General features: G+C 68.5%; 3 protein-coding genes across 5 annotated transcripts; all 3 read right to left on the bottom strand.

The window, feature by feature from the left end:
- Nucleotides 1-199: 199 nt before the first annotated feature.
- LOC141971428 (lysosomal acid glucosylceramidase-like) lies at nt 200-3,673 on the bottom strand. The gene is made up of 10 exons (XM_074928770.1): nt 3,613-3,673; nt 3,211-3,402; nt 2,978-3,124; nt 2,729-2,862; nt 2,208-2,380; nt 1,866-2,100; nt 840-1,064; nt 605-768; nt 397-522; nt 200-305 (listed from the first exon to the last, which is right to left on the bottom strand). Exons 1-10 carry the CDS (start codon nt 3,671-3,673, stop codon nt 200-202), a joined length of 1,563 nt encoding a protein of 520 aa, XP_074784871.1.
- A 4,121-nt stretch (nt 3,674-7,794) lies between these two features.
- GBA1 (glucosylceramidase beta 1) lies at nt 7,795-11,147 on the bottom strand. Of its 2 annotated transcripts, XM_074928961.1 has the most exons (10): nt 10,599-11,142; nt 10,216-10,407; nt 9,994-10,140; nt 9,745-9,878; nt 9,489-9,661; nt 9,156-9,393; nt 8,783-9,007; nt 8,507-8,670; nt 8,219-8,344; nt 7,798-8,127 (listed from the first exon to the last, which is right to left on the bottom strand). In XM_074928961.1, exons 1-10 carry the CDS (start codon nt 10,660-10,662, stop codon nt 8,025-8,027), a joined length of 1,566 nt encoding a protein of 521 aa, XP_074785062.1. In that variant the 5' UTR covers nt 10,663-11,142; the 3' UTR covers nt 7,798-8,024. The 2 variants fall into 2 exon arrangements, with proteins under 2 accessions (XP_074785063.1, XP_074785062.1); XM_074928962.1 differs by lacking the exon at nt 9,994-10,140 and having other exon boundaries at nt 7,795-8,127; nt 10,599-11,147.
- Nucleotides 11,148-11,241: 94 nt separating this feature from the next.
- ENTREP3 (endosomal transmembrane epsin interactor 3) lies at nt 11,242-17,717 on the bottom strand. 2 transcript variants are annotated; one of them, XM_074928959.1, is made up of 12 exons: nt 16,693-17,717; nt 16,002-16,058; nt 15,726-15,836; nt 15,419-15,544; nt 15,214-15,321; nt 14,806-14,966; nt 14,583-14,682; nt 14,409-14,493; nt 13,718-14,296; nt 13,366-13,434; nt 12,756-13,018; nt 11,242-12,205 (listed from the first exon to the last, which is right to left on the bottom strand). In XM_074928959.1, the coding sequence occupies exons 1-12, from the start codon at nt 16,909-16,911 to the stop codon at nt 12,035-12,037; spliced, it is 2,049 nt and encodes a 682-aa protein (XP_074785060.1). In that variant the 5' UTR covers nt 16,912-17,717; the 3' UTR covers nt 11,242-12,034. The 2 variants fall into 2 exon arrangements, with proteins under 2 accessions (XP_074785060.1, XP_074785061.1); XM_074928960.1 differs by having other exon boundaries at nt 11,243-12,205; nt 13,366-13,431.
- Nucleotides 17,718-18,159: the final 442 nt, after the last annotated feature.

Raw genomic sequence — 18,159 nt, 5'->3', positions numbered from 1 at the left:
CGGTGAGACCCCCGTGCCGGGAGCACACGCAGCCTCTTGCACAGGGGCAGGACCCTGAGTCCCTCCCGTGCCCCCAGCAGTGGGTCACCACCGGCCTCCACCATTGAAGGATGCTGGAAAAGGGGGGGGAAGAGCTGACCCCCAGAGACTCCCTGGAGCCCCCCAGTACTGAGTGCGGTCCCCAGCACTGCCCTGGCCCTCACTGCTGGCGCCACAGGTAGGTCTGGATGGAGTTGGCCGGAGCCACAGTCTCAATGAAACCAACAGCGGGGTCCTGGATGGCGAACGGCACGTCCCAGCCAAACCTGGGGGGCGAGAGGGGCTGAGCAAGTTGGCACGGCTGGGGCCAAGTGTCCCCCCTCCGCCACGTCTCCCCACCCAGGCTGCCCCACTGACCTGTTGAGGACCACCAGGACGAGGGCCCCGTCGGGGCGCTGGACGGCCACGTGCTCCAGCTGACAGATGAGGCGCCGGCAGCTGCTGTGCAGCCCCACGCGCCGGGAGCCCTCGGGGATGAACTTGCTGCGGGGGGAGGAGCAGGAGAGGGATCATGCCCCCGGTCTCAGGCTGGTGGCTGCCCCCGAGACCCCCTGCCCCGACCCACCTGAAGTGCCCCAGGTGGTAGAACATGGGCTGCTTGTAGAAGATGTCCTTGCTGCTGTCCACGATGATGGGGCTGTCCACGTAGTTCTTGACCCAGTTGGGGCCCCCCTCCAGGTCCAGGGCCAGGTTCCAGTCAGTCCAACCAGCCACAAAGTGGTTCAGGACCTGGGCAGGTGGGGATGAGGCTGAGCCGGGCCCCCCCAGCCCCGGGCAGGCAGTGCTGGGGGGGGCCATACCTGCAGGATGCTGTGGCTGTAGTGGTTCCCCCGCTCCCAGCAGCCCAGGGACACGGAGAAGCGGAAGGTGAGGAAGCCGCTGCAGGCCTCCGTGTAGAGGAGAAAATGGCCAGGGAAGAGCTTGTGGGTGGCCTCGAGGCTGCAGCGAGCCGGGACGATGCTGTCCAGGTACCAGTGAACCCCCATACCAGCGACGTAGCGGGCAGCGGTGGCATTGCCCAGGACCTGGGGGGTGGGGAGCAGAGGAGACACCTCACACCGGTGCCACCAGCACCCTGAGCCCCGTGGGGACAGACACACAGACCCCACATGCCAGCGGGGTCTCCCAGAGCCACCTGCCTCCTGTCTTGTCCCCTCCCACCAGCACCCAAGTCCCCTGCACCTGCAGCCCCCTCCCCTTCGGCACCTGCACCCCAAGCAGCCAGCCACGAGCAGCACCCTGACGTGGCTCCAGCACCCCGCTGGGCACAGAGTAACGGGTGTGTGGGGGCAGATGTGCCCCTCGGTGGGCTCCTCGCCCCCTCCGTGGCTCCTGCTGCTGCCTGGTCCTCCCTCCACATCCCTCTCCAGGGTGGTCTTGCCTGGTCCCCAGATGCTGCCGGTTCTGCACCTTCCCCTGCAGCTCCTGCCTCGCTCGAGGCAGAAACAGGAGCATGTTTTATTTTCTTTCCTTTCAGTTTAAGGTAATTCCCACAAAGAGCTCTTCAGCATTGCGAAGGATAAGCCGAATGAGTCGAAACTCCGCCTGGAGAAGGTGCTGGCAGCGCCTCGGCACGCTGCGCCGCGGGAATCCGGGACACGGATGCCACCTCCCGTCCCTGCCTCAGCCAGGCACACGCGGAGGCGGCTGCTACCGAATTAGCCGGCTCCATCTCCCTCTCCCACAGACCCCGTTTGCCTCCTGCTCTGTCTAGGGCTGGGAGCAGCGGCTGCTGGCTTAATTTTTAGCTAAAACCCAAAGCTCGAGTGGGACAGAGTGGAGGGAGAGGAAGGAGCTGGGCAGGGCAGTGGGGTTTTGCTCTTCACCACTTTGGCCCAGTGCGGGAGGTGGATGCGCTGGTCGTCCAGGATGATGATCCGGGTGCGGTGGGGGCTGCGGGCCAGCGCGGGGCCCAGGTCCTGGACGACGAAGTCCCGCTGCTTCGCGGCGGTGAAGGCGATGGTGGGGAACTGCGGGGGTGTGAGGAGCGCGGCGAGGGGCTCGTTCTGCACCGTCACCGCCCAGAAGGTCACGTTGTGTTTGGCGTATTCGTCCAGGTACCTGGCACAGGGGAGGGGGGGCAGCGTCAGCCGTGCCTGCGCACCCTCTGCCCGCCCCAACCTCCCCTGTCTGCCATCCTCGAGCATCCCAGCCCCGGCAGACGGTACTTGATGAAGTAGTTGGCCCAGGTCTTGTGGTACTTGTCCCCCGCCTGCCCCTTCAGCGTGCCCTTCCCACGGACGTCCCCATTACTCTTCATCCAGCCTGGGGAGGTCCAGGGGCTGGCGAACAGTGACAGCGGCCGCCTGCTCATGGCTGAGGCTCGGTGCAGGAGGGGGATCTGCAGGAGGGGGCAGAGGGACCAGCTCAGCTCCAGCTGCAGCCCCCTGAAACTACATGGCCCTGCGTGGGGGGAAGGGGAGCACTCAGGGGACCTCCGTGGGGAAAGGCAGCCTGCGAGCACCACCCCATGGCATGGTGCCCCAGCCCCACACCCTGCCGGTGCCAGCCGAAATGTGCCAGGACGTGCCCTGGAGGAGGTGCCAGCTCCCACAAGCTGTCCCCATGCACCCTGCCACTGTGTGTGCAGCTCAGCAGCACCTGCTCACGGGGGTCCTGGCACATGCAGGAGCTCCGAGGTGGCAGGAGAGGGGACAAGGTGCCCATGGCAGCGCCTTCAGCCTCCCACCTTCATCTTCACGTCCTCCTCCGCCAGCCTGAAGTGTGTCAGCTCGTAGTCGTGGGGGACATCGTCGTAGCTGTAGGGGCGCACGGAGAAGTCGCTGCAAGCCATGGGGAGCCGGATGAGGTTGTACTCAATTCCTGTGGAGCAGGAAAAGCATCAAACAGCCCCGGAGCACGCACCCGGGCGATGGGTGTCTCTGCAGTGGGGGGACCCCACGACGCACCCCACACTGCCAGTGCCCTCGCTGCTCACCGCTCTCCGAGAAGTACGAGTGCAGCAGATTGTCCTGAGCCTGCTGCGACAGCCCCAGGATGTTCATGGCAGCAGCATCGGAGAGGGACCCGCCGAAGCCCTTCAGGTGCTGGTACAGCACAGAGACGTTGAGCGTCAGCAGCAGCCCTGCGAGGGAGAGCCCGGCTCAGCTCGGGGTGCCCAGGGGTGGGTCCTGCCGTGGCATTTGCCCCCCACCCGGCCGCAGCAGGTACCTGGGGTGTGCAGGCTGTGCTGGAAGCTCCCCTGGCTGCGCTCCAGCCGCTTGCCGGCCTTGCTGCTCTCGTACTTGACGTAGGTGCCCGGCGCCGGCAGGACCAGGGGGTCCAGCGTGTCACAGTACGTGGCGTTGCAGACGCACACCATGGAGTCACGGCCGAAGTACTTGGGGCTGCAGGGCCGAGCGCCTGGGGGGCACGGGCAGGGTGGGGACAGCTGCCAGCTTGGGGACGCGTCCCTGCCAGAACCCTCCTGCCTGCCCTGGGGTGCTCCCTCTGCCCCCACGCTCTGCCCCCCGTCACCTCCCCTTGCACCCAGGCTCCTGACCCTGTCCCAGGGCACACTGGCACCCAAGCCACACTGTCCCGTTGCCACCCCCACAACATCCCTGCGCTCACCTGCAGCCCAGGGCACCGTCTGCAGCAGCAGCAGCCAGCTCAGGATGCCGACAGCCCCCATGGCCCCTCTGTGTCCCCCCAGCTCCGACGGGTCCCGGGGAGCAGAGCCTGTGAGCGGGGGCACCCTCAGCCAAGGCAGACGTGGGTGCAAGAGGGGGCGGAGGAGAGGGACAGGCTGTGCTCGCCGGCGGGATCAGCCCTGTCTCCTCTGTCCCCACTTCTTCCAGGAAGTCCCTGCCGCACGCTCCGTCCTCCCCCCCTGCAAAGACCCTCGCCCTGCAGGAACGTGAGGTGGGTTCATCCCTCCCAGGGGCCCGCAGCCCACCCGCCTCCACCCCGCTTCTCCCCAACCTGCGCTGCCACCAGCCCTCCTCCTCCTCCTCAGGCAGCTCCAGCCTCCCCACCTCGCCTTTACAGGGAGCTGAGACCTCCCTCCTCAGCACACCCTCTCCCACCCCCACAGCTCCTCCTTGCTCTCCTCCCGGCCGTACCTGCCGCCGGCCTTGGACCCGACCATTGCACAGCTCCTCGCCGCGGGGCTGGAGCTGGGGGGCACCAGGTCCCCCGCACTTTCTGCTGCCATGCAAGGGCGTCAGCCCCCAGAGGGGGGACAGGGACATCAGGTTGGCAGCTCTGGCCACGCAAGAGGCCCCACCAGCACAGGGAGATGCAGCACGGGGCAGCTCTGAGAACCCACCGCAATGCCATGAAGGAAGAGCTGATTTCTTTCTTCTGTCAAGCAGGGTCTGGATGAACCCCTGGAAGTGCAGCAGAGCCCACGGGCACCATGGGCTGTCCTGCTAATAACAGCACCCGGGGTGCTTTACCCCTGCCCATCACCCTGGTTCCCCCAGTCCCTGCTAAGAGCTGATGTGGCCATGCACCCGGTGTGGGGAGGGTCCAGGACCCCCAGGTGAGGGTACAAACCTGACATGACAGAAGGACCCTCAGGGGAGCTGGAGCCGCTGCCCTGCCCTGCCCACGGCTCCTGTTTGCTCACCCCAGCTCACACGCGCCGTGGAAGGCGACGGCAGCAGCAGGCAGCCGGGAAGTGCCCCAGCTCCTGCACGGGCAGGGTTGTGCTCTGTCCCCCCCAGCAATGGGGACGAGCCAGACCCACAGAGGGGAACCCACTGCCCCCACAGCAGCTGTGCCAGGAGCAGATCCCTGCTCCTCTGTGCCTGCTGACAAACTGCCCCTGGAGAGCCCTCCACTCCTCCGAGAGCAATTCTCCCAGTCTAAAGAGACAGGGCTGAACTGGGAACTGGGCCGGCTCACCCAGACACCATCTGGTCCCGGTCACCTTGCCCAGGACGTGCCCACTCCTGTGGACACACACACATCACGGCGGGGACACCCTCAGCATCTCTCCGCAGCATTGGCCCAGGGGGACAGGGAGCAGGCAGCTCCCAGCCCAATGGCCCAAGAGCATCGAACGTCAGGGCTCAGAATTTCCCTGCACAGGGTTAAACTGCTCTGTCAGCTCTTCTTCTCCAGGTGGAGCAGCATTTCATGACCAGTTTTCTCCTTTCCTGGCATATCAGATGCAGCTGTGGGGCAATTCAATTCATCAGATTTCCTCCTACCCTCCAGCACTGCCCTGACATGATCCCACGCCTCCACCTGCCATGTGGAGCCAAACCACAGGGCAACCGGGCCAGCTGCCACCGGGAAGGGGCAAATGGGCCTGGGCAGCCCCCAGCCCTGACTTGCGGGGCAAAGAGGCAGCCCTCAGAAGGAGGCCCAGTCCCTCTGCCCCATGGGTCTCCCACTCCCAGCTGTGACTAACGTGTCACCTGGCTGCTACACCCAGGGCTAATAAGCCCCAATTTTGGGGAGGGGTTAATAGGTCAGGCCCTGCTGCCCCACAGTGATCAGCTTCCTCCTGGGGCACTGCAGCTTCCTGGAATCCCCCGCACACCCTTTCCCTCCCCATTTTGGGGTCTGGCTCTGCCTGCCCCGTGTCTGGCCACAGCCAGCTCAGGTTCCCATGAGCCTCGCAGCTCCTGGGAGCAAAAGCACTGTGGAGGCTGCTGGAGCTCATCCCTACCAACACAGGCTGATAAGAGCTTCCTGCTGAGCAGGAAAAGTGAGACCCAGGGGAAGGGCAACGCCTCGGCACGGAGCGGGTGGCACAGGTGATGTAGGGCAGCCCCACTCAATCCTCTCAAATCCGCTTCTTGCTGCCGGTCCCAGCACACAGGGTTTCGTGTGGGCTTTGCAGACTGTTCCCCGCAGCAGGCAGAGCAGTCTGGGGGGCGAATTTAGTCCCTTAGCCAGGCCGGCTGGGGACAGGGGCTGTGGGAACACAGGGCTGGGGCTGAGCTGCCTTTATGGGTATCATGACTGCAAAACTATCGGTGCCAGAGCAGGAGCCGGGTGTGCAGAGCCTCGACGCGGCATCATGGCAACAGCTCAGGCTCCAGCATCCTGCCAGGCAGCTGGACCTCAGTCGGGGGCATGGGGAGACCTGGCCCTTACTGGTGGTCACTGGTTCCAGGCTGGCTGCTGGGGCAGGTCCTGTCCTCCCAGTCCCAGGAGCCACCAACTGGTGTGTGCCCCAAAATGAGCCAACGCTTTGCACAAGAATTAATGAGCCAAGCCCAGTGACGTTGAAGGATTCGTTCCCTCTCCATTTAACACAGTCAGTCCTTCAGAGCCGAGCAGAGCACAGGGACAAGGCACGTGTGCCGGGATGATTCAGCATCCGGCCATCGGCTTTTATCACCAGAGCCGGTAAAACGTTAAAGGAAGCCGGTAAGTAAGAACCTGGGAAAGCAGCAGCAGGTGAGGAGTGATCCTGTGCCCGGGCACAGGGATGCTGGAAGTGGGATGCTGGGAGCGGGGCTCACTGTCGCTGCGATCCTGGAGAAATATTTCCCTCTTGTGGACAAACACAAAGAAGCCTCCGGGCAGGAGCGGGATGCACCGCCAGCTCTCCCCAGGACTCAGGCATCCCCCCCAGTGTTGGGGGGTCCCAGAGCAGCGTCCCGGTGGCACCGCCGTGCGGGAGGTGCCGGCTTCCCGGGGTGACCCTGTCACACACTTACCCACCGCCCCGGGCGCTGCCGGAGTCAGCACTGGGCTGTGCCCGGCCCACGCAGCATCGCTGCTTCAGCCCCGCTGTCATCCCCGGGCCGCATCCCGCCTGCCTCGACCCGCCTGACCTGGCTCAGCCCAGCAGCCGCGGCCTCCCTTCCTCACCCTGCCTGCAATCGTGACCTCCCTGCTCTAATCCTCTGCTCAGCACACCCTCACAGCTCCTCAGCTCCTTCCTGGGTGTGCCCGCGCTCAGCACCCACTCCTGGCCCCGTGCCTGCTTGCTCAAGCTGCCCTGGCTCGGCGGTGGGTGCTGAGCGATGGGTGCTGAGCGCCAGGTTCCCCCCGAGCCTCCTCGTGGCAGCGGGGACAGCTCTGCCCTGTCCCTGGAGGGGACAGCACACCCCGCTGCAGGGCTGCTGCCGCCTGGCCCCCATCCCTCTCCCTGCAAAGCCCCAGGAGCAGCTTTGCAGCTGCCCCGACCCCATCCAGAGCCAGCTCCTACCCCGAACCCACCGTGCTGCGACGCTCCCAGAGCTGGTTCTGCCTCCAGCCCCGATCCCGGGGCGCACCCTGCACCCTGGGCTGGGGGCGATGTGATCCACACGCACCCCGAGCCCAGCATCGGGCTGCGAGTGGTTCCAGCTTGGCAGGAAAAATACAAAAAGCTGAATCTTGGCCACAATCCCTGCTCAGGGCTTCCACCAAGGCAGGTGTCCAGGCATTTCACCTCCACTCCTGCGCCAGGACCCAGAGCATCTGTGTGCAGGGTAAATCCTGAGCTGCCTGCCAGTTCCTAAACCTGCCCACAAAGGCAGCGGGAGAGCACCCAGGCTTGGCTCACGGCCCTGCCAGGCAGCACGCGCTTGAAACTGGGAGCAGACTGGTGCCCGGAGCACCTCCCGGGCAGGGTAAGCCCCACTACGAGTTGTTGGGGCGGGGGGGGGAGCAGGGTGGGGTGGGCAGGGAGAGCGGCCACCCCGGGGGGCTCCAGGAGCTCTTTGCCGCTTGTGGGACTCCTGCAGGCTCCGTGCCCAGGTGGCATCCAGCCACGGTGCCCAGGAGCAGGGGAGGGACCTGGACGTTTCTCTTCCAGCCACAGACATAGAGGCAACATCAGCGTTTAATGTCGGAGCAGCAGCAAACAGCGTTCACAGCCTGTGGGATCTCCACCCTGAGGGGCACGGGTGCCCCTGGCCCTCCTGCACGCACACAGCGCTCCCCGGCCCGGCTGGCCCGAGCGCTCGGCCCCGCCGCCGTGCAGGCAGCGCTGAGCCGCCCCCTCCGCCCCCCGGGCCCGAGCCCGCAGGCAGCGTGGGGCTGCTCCTGGCCCGGCTCAGTCCGGCCCCTCAGCCACGGGCCTCCCAGCCCCGTCACTGCCGCTGCCACAGGTAGGTCTGGATGGAGCTGGCCGGAGCCACGGCTGCGATGAGGCCAACGGTATCGGCCAGCCCGAAGGTTACGTTCTGCAGGGACCTGGGGGGTGGAGAGCAGCGGGGTCAGACCCGCAGCAGCTCCCGAGCAGCAGCAGTGCCCAGAGCCCAGCAGGCCAGGCTGCATCGCTCACCGGTTCAGAACCACCACGACCACGGCACCGTCGGGGCGCAGGAAAGCGGTGTACTCCAGGTCTGTCTTCTTGGACTCTTTGGAGGCCATGAGCCCCACGCGCTGGGAGCCCTCAGGGATGAACTTACTGCACAGGCAGGAGCAAGAAGCAACCCCAGGGAGGGAGTCAGACCCCAGAAAAGCTCCTCTCCCAACAAACCTGCCCTGCTCCCCTCCTGACAAGTGGCTCCTGCAACCAAGAATCTGGAGCCTGGGAAGCTGAGAGCATGTTGGGGGGGCCCTTACCCACCTGAAGTGCCCCATGTGGTAGAACATGGGCTGCTTGTAGAAGATGCCTTCGCTGGCATCCACGATGACAGGGCTGTCCACATAGTTCTTGACCCAGTTGGGGCCACCCTCCAGGTCCAGGGCCAGGTTCCAGTCGGTCCAGCCGGCCACAAAGTTGTTCAGGTTCTGCAACAGGACAGCCCAGATTTCTGCCCAAGGAGTGGGGTGCCAACGGGAGAGGGAGCATGCTGGCAGCCCTCTCTGGGGCCCGCCCTGCAGGGTGACGCAGGGGCCTCACCATTAGGATGCTGTGGCTGTACTGGTTCCCCCGCTCCCAGCAGCCCAGGATCACGTCCCTCTCCCAGAAATGGGCCCCAATAGATGCTTCCGTGGCCAGGATGAAGTAGTCAGGAAAGAGCTCGTGAGTGGGCACCACCGTGTCCTGTATGGGACCAATGAAGTCGAGGTACCAGTGGATGCCGATGCCGTGGACGTAGCGAGCTGCCTCTTCATCCTCCAGGACCTGGCAGGGAGAAAAGTCAACCTCCACCGGGCCCGGCAAGGCAGTGCCCTGGGACTGCACAGCCGAGCACCCCATGGGGTCCACCCTGTGCCAGCAGGATCGGGCTCTGCCCAGCTCGCCGCGCTGGCGGACCCCGCGCCACGCTCACCACTTTGGCCCAGTGCGGGAGGTGGAGCCGGTTGTCATCCAGGATGATGAGCTGGACGTCGTGGTGGGAGCTGTTGGCCAGGGCAGGGCCCAGGTCCCGCGCGATGAAGTCCCGCTGCTGCTCGGCCGTGAAGCCCAGGCACTGGAAGGGGTAGTTGTTGATCAGCCCCGCCGAGGGCTCATTCTCTGCCGTCACCGCCCAGAAGGTCAGGTTGTGCTTGGCGTATTCATCCAGGAACCTGGGCGCAGGGGAGAGGGGTGAGCCAGGGGGTCTCCCCAATGCTGAGGATGCCCCGGGTATCTCCTCCATCCCCTCACCCCGAGAGCTCTTTACCGCACAAAGTAGTTGGCCCAGGTCTTGTGGTACTTGTCCCCTGCCTGCCCCTTCAGCGTGCCCTTCCCCACGAAGGACTCGCTGGTTTTCATCCAGGTCGGGGAGGTCCAGGGACTCGCGTACAGCGAAAGCGGCCGCTTGCTCATGGCCACGGCTCGGTGCAGGAGGGGGATCTGCAGGAGGGGACGGAGGGACCACCTGAGCTGTGCCCCTGCACCCCCCGCCGCATTCCCCCCCAGTCCCTCCCACCGCTCACTTTCAGTTTCGTGTCCTCATCGTGCAGGCTGAAGTGGGCGAGCTCGTAGTCGAAGGGAACGTCGTCGTAGGTGTAGGCATGGAGGGAGAAGTCGCAGCTGGCCATGGGGAGCCGGACGAGGTTGTACTCCAGCCCTGCCAGGCACAGAGGTGGGCAACGGGACAGGACGTCCCCAAGCCCTGTTGGTGGCCTGGCAGAGGCCCGCAGGGTCCCCGTCACCATCCCTCCTGCCTCCCCTGATGTTCTCACCTTCCTCAGAGAAGTACGAGCGCAGCAGGTGATCCTGGGTTGTTTCCGGAAGGGAAAAGACGTTCATGGCAGCCGCGTCGGTGACGGAGCCGCCGAAACCCTTCACCTTCTGGTACCGCTGCGTGGTGTCCACAGTCAGGACGAGATCTGCAGGGAGGGAAGGCGGCGTGACGGCGGGTCGCAGGCAGGGTCCAGCCCGTCCCTGCCAGCCGCAGCGGGTACCTGGGGCGCAGAGGCTGCGCTGGAAGCTCCCCTGGCTGCGCTCCAGCCGCTTGCCGGCCTTGCTGCTCTCGTACTTGACGTAGGTGCCCGGCGCCGGCAGGACCAGGGGGTCCAGCGTGTCGCAGTACGTGGCGTTGCAGACGCACACCATGGAGTCACGGCCGAAGTACTTGGGGCTGCAGGGCCGAGCGCCTGGGGGGCACGGGCAGGGTGGGGACAGCTGCCAGCTTGGGGACGCGTCCCTGCCAGAACCCTCCTGCCTGCCCCGGGGTGCTCCCTCTGCCCCCACACTCCTCCCCCCATCACCTCCCCTCGCACCCCAGCTCCTGCGCTGCCCCCGGCCCCCCCGACACCCCGCACCCCGCCGCCGGCCCCGCGCTCACCTGCGGCCCGGTGCACGGCCAGCAGCGCCAGCACCAGCCGGCCCAGCGCACCAGCGGCCCCCATGGCCCCTCCGCGGCCCCCGGCGGGTCCTCCCGGGACGCGGGGCCTGCGAGCAGTGGCCCCGTCGGAGCCTCCCGTCCCAGCGGCACCCCGTGCCCCGTCCCGGCCGCGCTGCCCGCCCGCCCTTGCCCGCAGCACCGGGCCTGCTGCCGGTCTCGCCTTTAAGGGCGCCCGGGCTTCCCGTTCCGCCCACGCCCGGAGCGCCGATGCGGCACCGGCCCTGGGCGGGCCAGGCCCCGGTTGGGCAAGACAGCGGGTGCGGGCCCGGCCCTACCCCACCGACGGTAACGGAGCTGCGGGCCCGGGGGAGCCGCACGGGCGGCGCGGCCGTTCACCACCCCCCCGGCACCGGGGAACCCCGGGAGGCGCAGGCGGGCACCGGGCACCGGGCACGGCCCCGCCTGGGCTGCGGCCCCGCCTGGGCAGCGCCCCCGGTACCGGCCGTCCCCGGCGGCGGACCGGGCCGGGCCGCCCCGCGCCCACGGAGCCGCCAGCGGGTCCCAGCGCCCCGCCCGGCCGATCACGTGACCGATCAGCTGACGCGCCCGCCCCGCCCCGCCCCGTCCCCCGGCGCCACCGGCCCCACGGCCCCGGGCGGGCGGCGACCACCTTTATTCGGTCTCTAGCGAGGGTCAGCGCGGCTGCGAACGCCGCGGGACCGGCCCCGCAACGCGGCCCCGGGCGCGGGAACCCCGGGGGGCCGGGCAGGGGATGGGCACGGCCAGCGCAGGGGACCGGGGACCGGGCACGGCCGGTGGGTGGACGGGGCTGGGGGGCGGGACAGGGCACAGGGGACAGGCACAGCCGGCGCAGGGGACAGGGCCGGGGCCAGGCACGGCCAGTATGGGGGGGACACGACAGACAGGCATGGCCGTCCCGGGGTACAGGCACAGCTGGCACAGGGGACAGGGCAGGGGACAGGCACGGGTGGCACCAGGGGACAGTCACGGCCAGCGCAGGGGGGGACAGGGCAGGGGACAGGCGCAGCCATCCCAGGGGACAGGCACGGCTGGCACAGGGCCAGGCCCAGCCGGCACAGGAGACAGGGCAGGGGACAGGCACGGCCATCCCAGGGGACAGGCACAGCCGGCGCAGGGGACAGGGCAGGGGACAGGCACGGCCAGTGCAGGGGACTGGTATGGCTGTCTTGGCCCCCCAGCAGACACCCCAGGGGACCAGCCCCTCGCCCTGGCCCCGCCCGGGGAAGGGCCCCAGAGGAGGCCCCAGGGCAGTGGCACAGGACCCAGCCCCGCCGGAGCAGCAGCAACGTCTGAGCAATGTCCGAGGGCCCTGGCCCAGAGCCGGACCCCCCCTCTCCGCCCCGGGGCACGCGGAGGGTCCCCGCAGAGGCTGCGCCACGGGTGGGGGTGCGCCGTCAGAGGACACTCTCCTTGCAGGTCCCGCTGAGGCTCCGCGGGCGGCCGCGCTCCAGCCGGCGGGCGGACAGGAGCCGTCGCAGGGACGAGGTGGAGCTCAGGTCGCCGCAGCTCTGCAGGTGGATGCCTTCGTGGGGCCGCTCCGCGCCGGGCCAGGCGCTCCAGGGAACCTGCAACCCCGTGGGGACAGGCTGCAGCCGCGTGGCCGGCGCCCCTGCCCGCAGCACCCCGCGTTCTGGGGACGGCCGCGCAGACACGCGGGGCGCAGGGCAGGGGTGGCGAGGGCTGGCGGAACGGCGTGTCACACCCGCGCGCCGTCATCAAGGACGGGCTCGTCCCCAGCAGGGCCTCCCGGGCTGCGCAAGGTTCTCCCGTGTCCCTTAAGCCGAGGCTGGGATGTCCCGGCGACTGCCTCCGGGCTGTGGTGACTCAGGGGCAAAGCCAAGCCCTTGCGACATGCACGATTTTCCTGATTTTCCCACTCGTGGCTACAGTGGGGACTGAGGGGAAGGGGCTGTCACGCCAGGAAGGGCCGGGCGAGGGCAGGGCTGTAGGAAGGAGGCTCTGCCTGCAGCCCCTGCCTGTAGGCAGGGTGCTGACACCGCGAAGTGCCTGGCGGGGGAACGGAGACCCTGGAAGGAGCAGCGTGGAGATGCTGGTGGGGACTGGAGGGAGGGAGAGGGTGTGGATGGGGCTCCCTGGGGAAGAGCAGCTGCCCACCTGCTTGTGCCCCTGGGAGCTGTGACCGGGCACCTCCACGCCAGCTGCCGGGCTGCGCTTGGGTCTCTGCAGGAACCTGGCCACCAGCCCGCGGGTGCCCCGGCAGACCTTGAGGTCCCCCAGCGAGCGGGTCGTCGTCTTTGACAGCTGCTGCGTCACCTTCTTGGAGGGCAGCAGCTTGTTCTTCCCCACAGAGCTGGCCCGGAGCAGTGGGGGGGAGTCACAGTGCGAACGGCGGAGCAGGCAGGCCTCGGAGCACAGCCCTGCGGAGATCACAGGATCATTCGGGTTGGAAAAGCCCCTTGGGATCATCGAGTCCAACCCTCAGTCCGACTACGAAGTTCTCCCCTACCCTGCATCCCCCCACAGCTCATCCAAACAGCCCTTAAACACACCCAAGGATGGGGACTCCCCCCTCCCTGGGCAGCCGTGTCAGATGCCAGGACGCTGCTCCCGATGGGACCTGTCCCCGCAGCCCCCCCACCAGCGGGAGCAGTACCACTGTGGGTCTCCACTGTCCCGGCCCCAACGGGGTGACCTGATCCCCAAAAGGCTACAGAAACGCCCCCCCCACCTCTCTGTATATCCCAGTACATCCCAGTGCCCCGACCTGTATCCGCAGAGGAGTTGGACACAGTGTCCTCCAGTGCTTTGGTATAAATTTCTTCCCTGAAATCTGCTGGGAGCAGAAAGAACGCTCAGGCTTTGGCAACCCCCCCACACCGTTGTGCAGCCCCCCAGCACCAGCTCAGGCAGCACCATCCCCACAGCAACCCCCCTCCTCCCAGCCCCACAGACCCCACCTGCTCCCCCCATTCCCCTGGCGCAACCACCCACCTCAAACCAGCTCTAATCCCACCTGGCCCCGGAGAAACGCCGCCAAAACCTGCGGCACATCCCGGCCGCCCCGCACAGAGCCTGTGGCACAAGCATCCCCCGTCCGGGCCACCGTTGCCACCTACCAGCAGGGCTGGCCGCCAGGACACCAGGGTCACTGTGCGACCTCACGAGCGGGCGCTGGATCAGCCCCGGGGCTGGGGATGAGGGGCAGGAGGTCTCGCTGTTGCGTCGCGGGTGACAGAGGCGGCCGGCGCTGGGCCCCGCGGAGCGGCCTCCCCCGCGCCCCTGCAGCGAGCTCTTCTCCTTGAGCCGCACCTCGGGGAAGCAGGGCCCGACGCAGCGCGCCAGCCCCTCCAGACGATTGCAGCTGTGGGTGACGGCTCCCCCCACCAAGATGCCGTCGTGGCCAGGCTCCGCCGTGGAGCAGGAATAGGAGCGCTCCCCCCGCACCCGGGGCTGGGGCGTCTCCTCGAAGGGTCCCTGCAAGCCCAGCGTGGGGCTGCGGGCGTGGTGGCTGCACTGCACGCAGTCCACGCTCAGGCAATAATCCGCGCGGCTGCGCTGGATGGAGCGGAAGAGGACGTAGTCGACGGAGCGCATGGAGCCCTGCAGCTCCAGGAGGCAGGAGTCCTCCGAGGGGCTGCTGTCCCCGGGGATGTCCATGATCTCCGACATGATCAGGGACCCGCTGTCCATGGACACTGTGGGGAGCGGGTGTGAGGGAAGAGCCGTGAGGAAGGGCCGGTCCCCCTGAGGCCCCTCTCCCGTCCCGCCGATGCCCCAGCCCGAGGCGCAGCGCCGAGGCCCGCTCACCTTCCCCGCTGAGCACGATGGAAGGGACGCGGTCGCAGGTGCAGGCGTGTGAGCCGTCCGTCAGCTGCGAGTCGAACAGGGTGGCCTGTGGGATGGCGCGGTCAGGGCGCAGGCAGAGCAGGAGCCCAGCCCTGCCTGGCCATCCCCTGCCCGCAGCCTCCCCCCCTCTCCCACCTGGCTGTCTCCCCGCAGCCCCATCACAGTCTCGTATGAAGGGGGGAAGTCGGTTGGGTAGAGGGGCACGGGGCTGTCCATGGAGCCGTTGTAGGTGATGCTGCAGAGGCAAGAGCAGAAAAGCCACATCAGGTGGGACAAGCCCTGCCTGGGGGAGAAACAGGCCCCCCCGCTCCTCCACGATGGTGGCCCCGCTGCGCCAGCCTGGGTCCCAGCTGGGTACCTCTGCGCGTCGGTCTCGGAGCTGCAGGTGTACTCGGGCGGATAGTAGGGGGGCGGCGGCACCGGGGGCACGAACTCCTCAAAGTCTATCATGCTCTGCAGAAAGGTGTCGGGGGGGGACGTGCATTCCAGTGTCACGGAGCTCGAGCGCTGGGGGACGAGCTGCAGGGAGAGGGGAGGAGGGAGATGTGGGACCCCTCATCCAGAGATTACTGAATCCTCTAGGTTGGAAAAGACCGTGAAGATCATCTCGTCCAACCATTAACCTAGATCCAGCAAGGGATGCGCATCACAGGCCTTAATCTGCACCTATCTGAAGGCAGGTCCTGCCCTGGCACCCCAGGGCCCCCCCAGCCTGGGAGCGCTGCCCCCCAGCCCCGTCTGCTCCTGGGCCAGGGCTGGGACTCACCACATGGACAATGTCGAGGGAGAAGATCTGGATGCAGCACACAACAGCAGAGAGCGTGCAGATGATGGTGGAGAAGACGGTCAAGCCACAGACGCTGAAGAGGAGGTCCTGGGGAGGAATGGGGTGAGCTGTGGGTGCCCCCAAAGCACAGCAGGGTGCAGAGCCGCTCCCTTGGGAGCCCCTTCCCCACCCCCGGTCCCCCCACCTTGAGCGCCGTGCGGATGCTCCGGCAGTCGGGGTTGGGGAACATGGTCAGCATCTCGCTCTGGTGGCTGCAGGAGGCGGGCGGGGGCTCCAAGCGGGCCTGGCAGCAGACACACGAGTCCTTCTCCTGGGGACAAGGAACACTGTGAGGGACCTCCGGATGCCAGGCTCTGCCCCCGAGAGCCGCAGGCACGTGCCACTGCCGGAGCCCCTGCTCCACAGCTCCCCGTGTCCCCAGAGCCCTGCGGCCAGGGCCAAGCCGCGCTCTGTTCCCTGGGCGCACTGTGGCAGCCCCCGGGCTCCCTCACCCTCTCACAGGCCTCCAGGGACTTCACCAGCTGCGCGTTCTGGCAGGACAGGATGGATCCAGCGAGGCTCAGCATGACGCCCAGCACCGACAGCAGCGTGAAGAAGGTGATCTGCAGCGGGGAGGAGAGGGGCTGGAGCCGGGCCGGGCTGCGGAGCAGGGAGCCGACGCGTGCAGCTGCGCGTCTGGGGGCACGTGGGGCTGCGCGACCCCCTCGCTCTGCCCTCCCCATCCTGGTCCCCCGCCTGTGCAGGGGTGTCCCCCCACCAACACCTACCACCAGGGTGAGCGGCCGCTTCCAGGAGATGATGCCGATGAGTCCAGACAGCGCCAGCTGCAGACGCACAAGCCCAGGGGTGAGGATGGGGAGGGGTCTCTGCCAGGCAGCGGGGCCCAGAGCAGCCCCCACCCTTGGGCAGAAGCCCCCCGAGCCCTGCGGGCCCAGAGCCAGCTCAGGAGCAGCAGGGCCGTAGGGGCAGCCCCGGCGCCACAAGCCAGGAGAAACTGCTGATTCAGGGCACCGGAGAGCCTGGGGACTGCAGGCAGCTCCGTGTCGGGCAGCGAACCCAGGGCAGGATCCGTGCCGCAGGGCCACCACGGGGGACCCAGGGTCTGCCCGGGTCCTGCCCTCACCCCAGGCCCGCCGCAGGCAGAGGAGCAGGGCCGGGCTGTCCTGTCCCCCGCCCCGGCACCACTGCAGCCCCCCCAGCCCTCCTCCTGCTCAGGGTTTGTCCAGAACGTGGCACCCCAACGCACAGCCCGGGTAGCACCCCTGCAGCGCGCCGGGGGTCCCGTCCCTCATAGAGTCACCCTGGGGGAACCCTTGGGATTCTCCCACAATGCACCACGGCAGCCACAGGCAGAGGGTGGGGGAGCAGCGGGGCTACACTCCCCTGGGACCGGCGGCAAATTCAGCATCCAGGGAGCTGCAGGGACCCCTCCCCGCGCCGCCCCGGCCCCAGACTCACCGAGAAGCCGGCCCAGGACGGGCAGGAGTGTCGGATCTTGGTGGAGGGTGTGATGGTGGCCGCCACCAGGCTGAAGGTGACGATGAGGACGCCCAGGATCACTTGGATGAAGCCCAGCACCAGCAGGATCTGCAGCCAGGTCCGCTGGCCGCGGAGGTGGGTGAGGCTGCGAGACGTGCGGCCGGTCAGCGAGCGGCTGGAGTCGCTGGGGGAGGGCATGGCTGCCCCGGGCGGGGAGCGGGGGCAGCCCCCCCCAGAGCCCCGGGGCAGCCGGCGGCCCCGCGCCAGGACGGGGCCGGCCCGGGGGAAGCAGGAACGGACGCTCTGCGGGAACGGGCCGGGCTCCACCTTTCGCCTCCTGGAGGATGCTGAGGGCGGCTCTTCCCTGCCCCCGGGAGGGGTGCTGGGGGCAGCGCCCGCGGCCACGCGGGACCCGCGGCCGCCAGAAGCTTCCGCGGGCTGTCGTGGGAACGGAACCGGCCTCAGCGGCCCCTTCGCATCCCGCCCGGAGAACCGGCCTAGAGCTGCCGGCCGCAGGCCGAGCGCGGCCCCGGGGCTCGCTCCTCTCTCGCCGTCCCTCGAGCGCCGGGCCCCCGCCGGGGGATCATGGTGCCCTGCGGAGGCCGCCGGCCCCCGGGCCTGGCCGCCGGCCCCCGGGGCAGCGCCGGGAGGCGGGAGCCGCGGGCGGGCGTCCGGCCGCCGCCCAGGAGCATCCTCCGCGGGCAGCGGGCGCAGGGGCCGGGGCGCCCGCGGGGGCCGCGGTGTCCCCGCTGCCAGGAGCGCCCCCGGCACGGGCCGGTACCGGCGGGCGGCTACCGGCGGGCTCTCGGCCCCGCTCCCCGCAGCCCCGGCCCCGCGCGGAGCGGCTGGGGGGGACGCCCGGCCGGGGGGAGGCGGCGCGGAGCGCGTCCAAGCATCACCCCCGGCGGCGGCCTCCGGGATCCGCGCTCCGCCGGGGGCCCGGTGCGGCGGGGGCCGCAGCCCGGTGGCCGCGGCAGGAGGCGGAGCGGGCGCGGCCGAGGCGCAGGGGCAGCTCCGGGAACGCTCCCGCAGCCGCCCGCCCCTCCGCGGCACGCCGGGAGCTGTAGTTCCGCCCGCCCCACCGGGAACCCGCCACCGCCCTCCCGGTCCCGCCGGTCAGCGCACGGAGACGGCGGAGGCACGGCCTGAAACTTCCTTTATTCCTTAAATAAAACCGGAAGGCGGCTTGGCGGCGGGCAGAGCAACACACGGGAGGCCGCGGCCGGGAACTGCCCCACGGTGGGATGGCCGCTGCCAGCCCCCCCCCCCCCCCTCCCGCGGGCACTGACCCCCCCAGATGAAGGCACGAACCCCTCTCGCCAGCCCAGGAGCAGCGGAGACATGGGGCGAAGCGGAACTCCTGAGCCCCGGCCCAGGGCCACCAGGCCCAAGAGATAGGAGCCACCAGGGGCTAGCAGGGACACACGGCACGTTCTGGGCAGCTTA

This window comes from Athene noctua, chromosome 29 (genome assembly GCF_965140245.1).
Source record: "Athene noctua chromosome 29, bAthNoc1.hap1.1, whole genome shotgun sequence".
NCBI lineage: Eukaryota > Metazoa > Chordata > Aves > Strigiformes > Strigidae > Athene > Athene noctua.
The sequence above is the reverse complement of the archived record's forward strand: the minus strand, read 5'-3'. Positions and strand labels throughout refer to the sequence as shown.